Source organism: Emydura macquarii, unplaced genomic scaffold (genome assembly GCF_026122565.2).
Source record: "Emydura macquarii macquarii isolate MOO-44397 ecotype Brisbane River unplaced genomic scaffold, CSIRO-AGI_Emac_v2 contig_1229, whole genome shotgun sequence".
Taxonomy (NCBI): Eukaryota; Metazoa; Chordata; order Testudines; family Chelidae; genus Emydura; species Emydura macquarii.
In genome coordinates, this window is record NW_027131366.1 from 104,000 (window position 1) to 117,246 (window position 13,247).

A 13,247-nucleotide genomic window follows, 5' to 3' on the forward strand; every position below is an offset into this window, starting at 1 on the left:
AAGGAAACCTGCACAACTCCTTCAAAAGATGAGCGTAGGAACAAATTCAGGACTCTGCTAAGCACTAAAAATAAGGGACTAAACAGAGACATGGGTTTTATGGCTTACTACAACAATTTGTACTACACCCTACTACCTGCTAAACCATAATTGTACACTTCATTTTAAGTCATCTACAGTATGTGTGAATCCCTTACGATTTATAATCTGTTCCAACTTGTATTTGACTTAGACATTCTGGTCACTTTCCCTAGACCTGAAGAAGACTCTTTGAAGCTTGAAAGCTTGTCCCTTCCACCAACAGAAATTGGTCAAATAAAAGTTATTACTTACCTACTTTGCCTCTCTTATAACAGGTCTGGGCAGTCTGGCAGGTTGGGGTCTAGCCACAAATTCAGCATTGAAATGATGAGGTGGGACTACAACCTTCCTGTTCATCTGCTGTCTCATCAGGGAATGGACAGATCTGAGCTAAAGTTGAAGGTGCCACATGTGAAGTCTGGCAAGTGCAGGCATCATGTAAGCGCACGCCAACATGTGGCCTAGGTAACATGTAGTCCAAGGCAAGCTGGTACCATTGTAGTCGGGTCTGATTTTAGTTCATTTAGAACAACCACACTGACAGGAATTGATAGGAGAAAAATTCCCCGGATGCCATTCTATCTCTGGCTTCCCTATTGAATAAGCAGGAGTCACTTCACCAACTGAAAGCTGCAGGTCACTTACCATTGGACAATATAGGTCACATGACTGGAACTGATTGATCTCTGGGTTGAGTATGCCCAGTAGTGAAGTAGCTGCTGAGCCTGTGCAGTGCGGGATGACAGAAAGGTCAGCAAGCTGACTGGCCACAGCTCATCCATATTGGTTACAACTTGTTCTAAAGGTCAGAGCTGTCAATCATAATTCGGAGGTAACAGTTGGTACTGAGCATGTGCAAATGAGGTAATTGCTTAAGGGTATACAACAATATAAAAGATCAGCTGCCAGCAGGCAAAAGTCAGTCAGGAGCCAGCAAGAAGAACTGCTGGAGAAAAAGCTCAGAGGCCTGACCCAGAGAACAGAAGAGCTGCTGAAAAGACAGTTTAGAATTCTGGGAGCACTGTTGTGAAAGCACCTAAAGCAGCAGCCACAACATCCACAACACTGAAACAAAATAATTAAGGGACAAAAAGAGAGAGAAGCTGTCAGGACTGAGCTGCAACTGCAAACAGAGAAGGGGTGATGACTGGGAGGGAGATGAGATGACTAATAAACTACAGTAGCAGCAGCAAGTAGCAACATTTGTAACAATGCCACCAGTTTTTAACTATAGATTTCCAGTATAGTATAGTATAGTATAGTATAGATGTGTATGCTTGAAGTATGCGTGTGTTAATTGTATTTTACCTGTGTAAAATCTGAAGTATAAGGTAGGAACTGCTGTCAGTGATTTGTTGCAAACTGACCATTTGTAGCAAAGTGCCTCGCTTAGAATCATTTGAACTGTATGCTATTGTAGTTTAAATGCTCTTTAACTTGGCAATAAGGGATTTGTGTTTCATTTGGGATTTTAGATTACATTGTAGTAGGGACTATTAGTTACATTATTTAAAAGATACTTTATTTTGGAAAGAATACTGCCTATGTCAATCACTTTATTGGAAGGTTACATCCATGTCCTTCAAGTGTTTCCTTAACTACCCTGGAGACCCATCCCCCAGAAAGAGTAGATTAAGGGGGCAATAGTCTAGGAGCACCCCAAAGCCTGAATTTTGGAGTAATAGAATCTGTCCTCTGGAAGATAAATTCTTGCCAACCTGGAGTCAAATTGTGGTTCTTATGAACTCTGTTGTTAGTGATGGGATAAGAGAGGAGATCTACTTGCCAGATGAATAAAGAGACAGCATATTCCATGCTTTCCATTATCTCTTTTCGGGATTTGTCTCTGATAATTGTGCAGATAAAATGTGAATGTCCTCCTCAAATGTGCTGCCACCATTGCTAGGCACCTTGTGAAGATCCTCAGTGCCCTGAAGAGTGTGAATGGCAATACTTAATATTGATAATGGTTGGGCATTACTGTCAATCTCAGGTACTCCCTGTGTGCTGGGTGGATGGCTATGTGAAAGTAGGTATCTTGTAAGTTCATGAAAGCCATGAACCAGTCTTGAATCTGATTAAATGGAATGATTGAGACAAGTGTTACCATCCTGAATCTGAAATGGCATATGTATTTTTGCACTCTCATCAGGACTAGAATAGGACGAAAACACTCTTTCTTCTTTGGAATAAAGAAACAGGAATAGGAACCTCTCCCCTGAATTCCTGTGGTACCTCTTTTATAGCTTCTAGATGAAGCAACAAGGCCACTTTTGTTTATAGGCACTCATGAGAAGAATCCCTGAAGATGGATGGGGAAGGGGGCAGAATATGACCAACTGGAAAATATCTGTATTTTTTTATGAATATGGTGAATGCCCTTGTATGTTATAATGAGTTACTTGCTATGTAGTTAAACAAGACAACGATTAAATGGATACACCAACAAGAAACAAAACAGTGGCAGACAGGACATGTGGCGTACACAGTTTCAAAGGAGATAACAATGGCTGGGTCATCAATTGGGAAGCAGCTACCTAGCTGGCTCCATCTAGGCTAGAACAGTTTACTCTTCCCAGACCAAAACCTAGTATCAAAGCAGATCCTAAACTTTAAAGATGCTGGCCTCAGGAGGGAGGCAGACGGGTGAGTGGGTTATCAGCAGAGACTGAGACAGACACCAAAACTGAATGAGAGACACGGATGGCAGCAAGCAGTTTGGCTCTCCCAACTCAGAGATGGGAATAAGCTGGACCTACCAGAACTGCAGATGGAGAGGTTAAGTTTAGGTAAAGAAATGGGTGTATAGGACTCTGTTATGTTAACCCATTTTCCTAAATGCACCTCCTTACGGATGCTGGATGCATGTACCCAGGAGGCCCGTCCCATGGTTATAGCAATGGTCATTGACCTGTTGGCTATGTCTATGCACCCATGGCCACTTGCAGAATTGTTTTTACTTCCATCTGGCCTTCCTTTTTAACATTTTTCAGTTCTTCCCTACCATCCTGTCAGAGTTTGGTTAGGAGGATGATCTGCTGCAAAGAAACATGTGAATGTTGTCCCCATAATAGCCAAGGTGGCATGTTGTATGGCCAGGGTAAGGTTTGCCAGCCTACTGCTATTCATTTTTCATTTGTGGTGGAGCACTGAATAAGGAGCCTACTTCCGATATGATTCTCTCCTGATCACAGGGGAGACAGGTCTCTGCTCGATGGTGGTGAGAACAAATGGACTTAGATAAGATGACAAGCAGAACATTTCCTCAAATAGTGTCGTGAAATCTCGGCTCTGGGGGGAATCAGCACTGATGATCTCGACACTGAGAATGTGTCAGGTGGAGATACCACCATAAGACAGGCCATGTATCTCAGGACTGTGATGGGTTCAACCCTCAGTGCCAATCCTGGTGCTTGTAAGGTGGATGGTTTGATGTTGGCACTAACGTTGGCACCAAGTCACTATTTCTTTGTGTTGTGCCAGTGAGTGAGTATGTGTATCAAGCCCTTAAAGCCATAGAAGGCTTGGAAGTTTGGTCTCTGGAAGACTGATATTTCTGAGCTCTTTGTGAGATGACCCCAAGCAAAGTTCATAGCTCTATTTCTGTCTGTGCTCCATCTGGCTGTGCCTCTTGGTGCGTCTTTGGCATTGGTGGCCTGGATGCTGGGTCTGTTGGTAACGCAGCTGATGCCAAGAATCCGAGTACTGACATTCTCACTCCCTTCTTCGCTACCTTTTTCCTGCTGCCAGATCCTGAGGTGGAGTGCCTGCTTGAGGAGGCACTAATAAAAATGACTTTGTCAGCTCTGCTTGGTAGCTAGCACTTCCTACAAGTTGGAAGTAATCCACATAGACTCCACTAACAGATGCAGTTTGAGATAAGTGTCTCTGATTTTACAGGTTCTGAAGAAAAAAGGAATGGCAAACCAAACATCTGTCCAGGATATATCTTTCCACCAGGCACAATAGTGGCCACATGTAAGCAAGATAAGACTGTCGCATAATGGGAAGTGTTTGAACCCAGGTGCCTCAAAGTCCATCATGATGATGGTGCTTGGAGCAAAATGCCTGACCCCACTGTATAGAGAGTTGTTAAACCTTTTTTTTTTTCTTTTGAAAAGTATAATTTGATTGTAGATTTTTGAGGACAGAATAATGAATTCTTCAATTAACTAGGGTTTTTCTTCAAGACAAAGGTTAGCAAGCACAAAAAGAGAGTAGCAGATTGTCATTGCTGGGTTCCATCTCGCTGCCATCGGGGGGTAGGAGGAAACTGAGGAAAGGCTGCACCCACTCTGCTGTTTACATCCCTCTACAGGAGCACAAAATGGCACATGGTGCAGGCACGGTCCTGACAGACATTGCTAGTCAAAAGACTCTGATCTTATTACACATGAGGTGCACACCTACAGTAGGATCCAGACTGTCACATATTTGAAGAGAAATACTTGATTGTAATTTGGTAGAAAAATTAATCTGTATCAACATTTGGTCTGCCACTTTCCCCATGCAGCATACCCAAATGTCTTGTCTTCACATTCCAGTTCTGCACAACTCTGTCCCTGGGCACCGCATATAAGAGGCTGGGGGAGGCTAAGCTGCCCCACAAAAGGCTGGCCACGCAGGAGGGCAAATGCCACAGATGTGATGTAGATCACTTTCCTTTGGAGGCACACTGGTCTGCTGCCTTTCGAGCTTCAGAAGCAAAGATCCCTAAAAGTGGAGGGCCATCAGCACTGGAGTGTGGTCCCGCCTGCATTCCACCCCAAGAACCCACACCCCTTCGGACTCTTCCTCCAAGACTCCCCTGCCCACCCACCTGCTGTTCACTCCTCTCCATTGTGGAAAGAAGTGAATGGGCAGGCCTCAGGGGAATAAGCGGAGGGAGACGAGTAGCAGGTCGTGGGGCATCAGGGGAGGAGGCAGAGAGGAGCGGGCGGGGTGCAGAGCCTCAGAAGCGGGGCCACAGAGTAGTGAGTGGTAGTATCTCACTCCTCAAGTGCTTCCAATGGAATCAGTGGGAGCACTCAAAGAGTAAAGTATTAGCCAACGTGAGTAAGGATATCAGTATCTGACTCTTATAGTGTAAGCTCCTGGAGCAAGGACTATGTACTTCTCCAGGTTTTGCAGTGTTGAGAGCACTTATTACATTAAATAAATAATAATAATTATCCAACATTCCTATCAGATGCATTGAAGATTTTATTCAGCCATTTTATTCCTTCCTCTATTAGATAGAGTTTGACAGCTAGCTCACTCCTACTTGAAAGTTAAAGTGCACAAAATCAACCAGACCAAGATGAAACAAAGATAAAGGAACAATGTTTTAAACAAAACAAAGTCAAAGAACAAATCCTAACAACATGGACAGAACATGAAGAGATTTAAGTACAATTTATTCATCACATACACAATGAAAACAATGTAAATACAATGGGACAAATTCTATAGTCCAGAAATACTGCTGCAGAACTGGGTTCAGTAGTTCTAACCTATGACCTTACCTGCATCAAACATTTCAAGCAGATTAACTAAAGTCTCAAATGCTGCAAGACGCACACTGCTGCCTTCATCTCTTGCTAGTTCAACTAATTCAGGAAGCACTACATTTTTTGTTAGTTCTGTCCTGCAAAGCAAGCAAAATGGTTAGGGAAGACAAATAATGAAACAATATTTACATAGCAACAAACCCAATCTCATCCAAACATAACTTTCTCTTGGAAGCTGAATAGTTACTCTTCAATTTGCCAATTAGGAAAAATTGAAAAAAGCTGCAGGAAAACAAAAATTAAATTAAAAACAAAACAACCTCAGAACATTTTGTAGCCAGTTAAAAACAGACTAAAGTTTAAAATGCAAATCATTCCCTCTCATCACTAAAAAAAAATTACTTAGTTTATCTCAAATAACAGATTGTACATACAATGTAATCTGGAAAAAACACCAAAGAATTATGATTTAATGTGAAACTTCTCAATGCTACACGTGAGCAAGGTTCTAAATTTAAATGACAAAATATGAGCCATGACTGGTGAAGATGCATGGGAATGGCTTGTCCTCACTACATAAGATGGCACTGGCCAAAGGTAAGTCCTTCCACATGGAAGGCCTGCCGCCATTATCTGGAGGGGTTGTGAGGCTGCCTGACTGGCTAACCCAACATCAGCGTTGGGTTTTTCAAAGCCAGTTCTAGGAAAGGGGGTCCTTCTTTTCCAGTTGCTAACAATATCTGTTGAAGGTGGTCTTGGTAACTTGGGTCTCAACATCTGCTATGGATTGGTATACTATGGGCTGGAATAAGATCTCAATCTCTCATCAATTTGGAGATTGAAGAGGGAGAGACATTTTCATGGCATGGAATCATTTGTATAGAAAAATGAGTTGGTCTGAGCAAAATGGGAGAGAGATCTATTTCTTTGAGCAATGGTTCTAAAGTGTTGACAGCCAGCATCATTTGGTATGCCTCAATGTATCTGTAATATATAATAAATAGCTACCATAATACGTAGCACTTTTCATCGGTAGATTCAGAGCATTTTACAAAGAAGTTCTCAACTGTCAACTGACAACCAGAAATGTCCTCCTGGCAGTTTTAATAATACCTGGAAGGAGCTTTTTAACTTTCCTTACATGTTTCAATCATGCTCACTGTGACACCCTACATCCCATGTTCACTCTTATAGTATAAGTGTTTATTGTTTAATGCAAAGTAAGTAATATAAGATATTTTTGGAAATCTCATTACGTACTGAGCATTATTGATATAGTAATATGTTTGTTGCAGTGTCATGTGTAAGGTTGTGAGGCTTCGCTATGTAACATTTCCAAAGATGTGTTCTCATGGCTTAAAACATATCCAGGCAAGACTCTCCAGGAGCAGATGGGCAGGTCACACCTCATTAAGGCATGCATAGAACAAACCCAGCTCAGCATTCCAGGAACAAAGGATTGGCATGAGCATCCATGGGGGATCTTCCCAAATGAGCCACTCTTTTCCCTGGGTTAGCTTGGAATCATGGGGAGGTAATGCTTACTGACTTAGGACATGGATGAATCCATGTAAGGGCATTGTTTGTCACCTGACCTCGAGGGGGTGTGGCCTCCCTCTGAGATGGACAGGGACAGATGGCATGTCCCTGGGTGGGTGGAGCTAGAACAGTGGTTCTTAACCTTTCCAAACTACTGTACCCCTGAAGCCTGAGTCCCACCCCCACAGGGCTGAGGCATGTAACTTAGTTTCATGGCGCCCCTGTGGCTCCAGGCAATTGCCTTTCTTGCCACCCCCAATACCAGATCTGCACTTGCGACCCCTCTAAACCCCCAGGTTAAGAAACACTGAGCTAGAACAACCCTGCTCGGAGGCCCTGGGAGGAGGGCTACCTGAGTCCTGGGCTCCAGAGGGGCTGCTGGAGCTACCAGCCACCTACAATCCTGCTGAGGGGTTGCTGGAGCTGACTGCTGCCTGGAACTCGGAGCGACCCTAAGTCATCTGTGACCTGGAGGAGCTGCCAGTGGCCTGGGACCCAAAGCAACCACCGGCTGCCTGCGACTGGAAGGAGCTGCCTGCGACCGGAAGGAGCTGCCTGCTGCCTGGAACCCAAGCTACCTCAGGCCACCTGCGACCTAAAGCTGCTGCTGGACCTGCCACCCATCGACACCATTGATGGGCTGTGGAACCTGCCCCCAGCTGAGTGCCCCAAGGAGACCGAAGGTGACCCAGAGAGCCAAGTACTCCAGAGAAAGGGGAAATGAAGTAGCCCAGGGGAGCTGGACAACAGTCTGGCAGCCGTGTCAGCGAGTTGTGACTGGAGCCCCGCTGACACAGCGTTACACCTCTCTGCCACTGATAGGGACCTGAGCTGGGACAGAGTAGAATCAGGAAGGCCTGCATTCCCCTCTCCACTTCTCACACCACCCCTGGGGTGGTCACCTCATCCCGGCCTGTAAAGCCTGCAAGGCCCCTAGACTGTTTGCTCTGCCTAGGCCTATAGCTTGTTTGTTTGCCCTGCTCCAGGATATAGACTCCTGGTTTATCTGCCTCGCCCTGCCTGAGGGCCTGGGTTTATGAACTGCTGACTCGCCCTGTATAGGGCTAGAGACTGCTTACCTGCCCCACCCCACCTGAGGGCAGAGCTTATCGACTGCTAACATGCCTGACCTAGGGCTAGAAGTGGCTGCCTGGCCCTGCCTGAGGGCCGGGGCTATAGACTGTAGGGGCCCCTATAACCTGCAGAAAGGGCCAGGACCCCTGCCCCGATGCTAATTCCCCCTTTTTGAGCAGGTATCCACAGGAGCACCATAGCAAGGGGGTGTGGCCTCCCTACAGGGAGGGACAGCCTGCCACTGTACAGGGGGAAAAGCCCCAGAGGGGAGAAGGAACATTTTTAAAAGGGGAGACATTTGCCATGGTCGCTCTCTTCCACCTCCATCTACAAACACCACCAAGCAACTGAAGTGCTGACCAAAGGGGAAAGCATGGCTGAACAGGAACCAGCCAGCCTGTGGTGAGAATCACCTGAGTTTGTAAGGTTGCTGAAAGTATTAAGCTTAGTTCAGAATGTGTTTTGCTTTTTGTTTTCTCTTGACCCAGTCTGACTTGTTACCTTTTGATTTACAATCACATAAAATCCTTCTGTAGTTAATAAATTTGTTTTACCTAAAGCAGTGGCTTTGGTTTGAAGTGTGTGGGAGACTTCAATGGAAGTAACAAGGCTGGTGTATATCAATTTCTTTGTTAAATTGACGAACACATATGAGCTTACATTGTGCAGCGGGCAGCACTGAACAATGTAAGATGGAAATTCCTAGGTTTGCACCTGGAACTGGGGATATTCTGTTGTCTAATCCAAAGAGTGGCTGTCCAGAAGCGCACACTCACACAGTTAGGAGCAACTTGCTTCTTGGTGGCTGTGTATGGACACCCCAGGAGTGGGGGTTCTCACAGCAGAGCAGGGTAAGACGAACTCCAAGAGTGAGGGATTGGGGTGACACAATAGTACCCCAGTCCAGATTGCAGTAAGGGAACATTACACTCACTTCTCACAGTTATCAGGACTTCTGGCCATTGAGTTTAGATAATATTTTAATTAGGAAGTTTGCCCTTGATGGCAGGCCTCTTCCTGCACATATGTAAAATCTTTTGGTCTGATCTTCAGTTATTGTAAACTGACATATCCTCTTAAGTCAACAGAGCTATATCGATTTCCACCACTGAAGATTTATGTATCCTTTATGTTTATCACACTGACAAAGGGTGGTACTGCAGACAAACTACATACTGCAGTTCAGAATCAGACTACATGGGTGCTAATTAGGAAGACAAAAACCAAAATTATACAGGATGCTTACAGCCTCTTAGTACATAAAGAATTTTTAGGATCTCTCTCAGTTTAAACATAAATATTAAGACTGTACTGGCTATAACAAAATGTCTTAGGGTACGCATTTTTTATAAAGGTAAAGACCACGCACGCACACACACCTGAACAAAAAATACAGACCCCACATGTAAGTGAGGGCAAATGATAATGCATTCAAATATTCAGAAACAGCAAGCACAAGACAAAATTACTTGGATTTGACTACTCTAGCTTATTGACAAAATTAATTGCAACAAACCAAGTGGATCCCAGTATGTCTTCTCAACTGATAATTACACATTAATATAAAATTATTGGAAAATTGTTTATGATTATTAAATGGTGAGCATCAGTAAATGATAAAGAAAAGGAGTGATGTCATGCATGACTGCCATATTTACATAAATGAAATGATATTATGTTAGCAGTGTCTTTATTCCACTACTTCTTAAGCCATCCTCAATACAAATCACTGCAACACAGTTTACTCTCCGGAAATACATACCCCCTTAACTAGATCCTGTGAGAACAAAGATGATGACAACAGGTCATGGAGAAAGCAGAAGGGAGGACCAGGCAGAGATACTCTTAGACATAGAGCATAATATATGAATACAGATACACAAGCAATAAAAGAGGTGAGGGAAGAGAGAAAGAAACAGAGAGTTGTTCAACCACTGATGATTATTTATGAAATGTTTCTCCTTTATTAAGCCAACCCCTGTGGAGATTGTTAGTCACTAGTGTCGCTGTTATCTCTTGCCAACAGTCTGTGTCGAAAATATCCCTTTATGCAATCTTCAGTTTTCCCATTTATGGTGTATTTGTTCCTGCTTGGGCTAAAAAGGAGACCCCAAGATGATGAACTTTTCTTCATTTACTTTATCAGAGTATGATTTAGGAATACAAGAGCAAGCCACTTTAGATACAAAAAAGAACAGCATTTTTCCTCCTTCAGCCTCATTTAATGCACTGGGCTAGAACTTTTTTTGTGGGGGAAGATAAAATAAATGTCCATATTTCCTTCTCTCATTATGTCAGGACCTATTATAGATCATTTGGATTTAAAAGAAAAAAATGAAAATAAATCCTCTGCACTCTTCCATATATCCTCCTGTCTCTTTATGTCATTGTAGGAGCCACTTTTAGCCTCCACAAAAAAAAAGCCATTAGCAACTTTATTTTTTGCCTCCGCTCTATAGGTTGTCCCAGCAAGTGAGAGATTCTGAGAGTGTGATACAGCCACTTGTGGTATAATACACTTTAATAAATAAAACATTATTTGATGGACTTTGTTACATGCTGCCATGTAACATCCTCTCCACACATACCATAAATCAGTATTAGTTTTACTGAAATTATATTAAGTTGTTTTATAATCCACCCTCCCTCAAAGGAAATAATATTTTACACATTATTGCCAACACCAAATTCATCATAATGGCATCCTACCTGCTGATGGAGCCAAAGAAATTCAGTAAGAAAATTACAGGAAACAATGGAAATGCAGATTGAATCCCAAAGGAAAGAAATACCAACAAGCAGGTGGGAGGATGGATCGAGAAAAAAATAAGTGAACATATGGCCAGGAGTGGGGAGGGGGTGATAAAATACATTCCAAATAAGACTCAGGAAGGCACAAAACAAGATAGAAAAGGAAATCACAAGATGATGGACATGGGAAGAAAGTTGAAACCGATGAGACATATTTCCAAAATGTGTTTCTGTGGATTTCAAGTTTGGAAGCATTAAAGGTATATTTAATTTTTGAAAAAAATTAAAACAAATATGACAATTAGAAAAAAAATCTCGTTTATAAATTTGTGATAAAACCATGTTATTTCCAAAAGATGATGCAGTTACTAATCTATGGTACCAATCTGTACAGTTTCCATGCAATTTTTACTCTTAAAAACATATAAATAGATTGATATGCAACATAATCAGAGTGAACTATAATAAAATTATCTTAAGGTTTACATTTTGTATTGAGATAAACAAGGTGGGTGAGGTAATATCTTTTATTGGACAACATTTAATGGTGGAAGAGACAAGTTTCAAGCTTCATAGAGCTCTTCTTCAGGTCTGGAAAAGGTAACCAAAGTGTCACAGCAAAATATAAGATGAAACAGATTTGTAAGAATAAAGCATTAACACTTGTTGCAAGAAACCACTTAAAATGAAGTGGGCAATTAATGCTTGAAACTTATCTTTTCCACCAACAGAAGCTGGTCCAATAAAAGATATTAAATCAAAATTTATTTTAATATAAAACATGTTATAACTACTTACTTATGCTAAACTGCCTTTTGGGGTGGAGGGAGATAAGGGGATAAAACAGGGCCTGATCACTGAAGCAAGTAAATAATTTTAGTAAACTCATTGTTTTCTAAAGTTACTCATGTGCTTAAATGTTTGCAGGATAAAGCCCTTACACCGCAACTATTCAAAGCACTTCTAGTAAATAATATTTCCTATCTCAGATAAAAGATAACTGGCAAATTAATCTGGCAATCCCTGAACTGCACGGTTTTACTGAAACGATGTTAAATTAACCATGTTACCAATGCTTATCTTTTGCTCTAACTGCTTAGTAGTTATACAGCCCAATTCATCACACCCAATTTCAAAGGGTTAAAGAAAGAAAGAAGAATCATTCCCACAAATGTTGGTACTCAAAAAAAAAAAAAAAAAAAAAAAATTGAACTACATTTGTACAGTACCTTTCAAATCTAGGCTTTCATTTCATCCCCTCGCTTAGTGCTGTTCATAGATTTTAAGGCCATTTATGATCTAGTCTGACCTCCCACCCCCTCTTCCCACATAATATAGGACAGAGAAACTCACCCAGTAACTTGTGCATCAAGCCCATAATGTTATGTACTGTTCATATCTCCTAGACAAGAGCAAAGAGGCTACAGCTACATCTGCATTTATAATAGGGATTTCAGGGGGTAAAACACTCATCCTCTTTGGCCCTGATCATGTAACATGTAGTACCTTACATGTTGTAGGATCAAGACAAGACACTAAAGTTTTAACTTGTTTATAAATTCAACAGAACCTTCTCTAGTGCTATATTAAAGAGACTTTCAAGCTTATATAAATAACTGCTATAGAACTTACAACTTATATTACATAGCATCCTTTTGCAAAGAGTGGCAGAGTAAAACTGATACAATGCCTACTGATGTCAGTTGAATCTTTCCTTTGATTTCAAGGGGTTTTGAATCAGACCAATTTCTGAAAAACTGTTTTTGTTCATATGATAGTTACAAAAATGCATTTGTGAGTTACAGTAAAGCATAAGTGGGTGAAACCTGTGGACAATTAATTGACAGACTGCCACACACCCTGAATATCAAATAATTTAATATGCAGGGATACCTGTTTGAAATTTTAAAGAGTTTTTATATTACTACTAAATACTTTCGAGCTATATTTTACATTCTGTAGTAATTCTGCAAGTTATACTCACCCTATTCCTTGAGCTATATGTTCCAGTTGCCGACACATGCAAGATCGAACTTCATATTCTACATCCTGGCAGAGTGATTTTACCAGTGGAAGAATTTCCCTTTTAATGCTAAACAAAAATTTGAACATTTTAAATTAATATGAAGAACAAAGTACTTGTAAAGTCCATTTAGTTAACATATCTGATTCTAAATGGTTCACAGTAATCTTAAATTGTACTCTTCATAAAGCAACATTTAATATTTATAACTTTTAACAGCAGGTGTTATAGAGATGGGTGATATATTAAAACTGACAATTCTGAAGTTTATAATTATAAATAATATACAA

General features: G+C 41.5%; 1 protein-coding gene across 1 annotated transcript in view; it reads right to left on the reverse strand.

Moving 5' to 3' along the window:
• The window catches only part of PPP4R4 (protein phosphatase 4 regulatory subunit 4), a 108,877-nt gene that overhangs the window by 36,202 nt on the left and 59,428 nt on the right, over nt 1-13,247 (reverse strand). Inside the window, exons 7-8 of the mRNA XM_067547096.1 lie at nt 12,919-13,026; nt 5,586-5,707 (exon numbers count right to left, since the gene is read on the reverse strand). Coding sequence (XP_067403197.1) covers nt 5,586-5,707; nt 12,919-13,026 — 230 coding nt within the window. The remainder of the gene's footprint in view (nt 1-5,585; nt 5,708-12,918; nt 13,027-13,247) is intronic.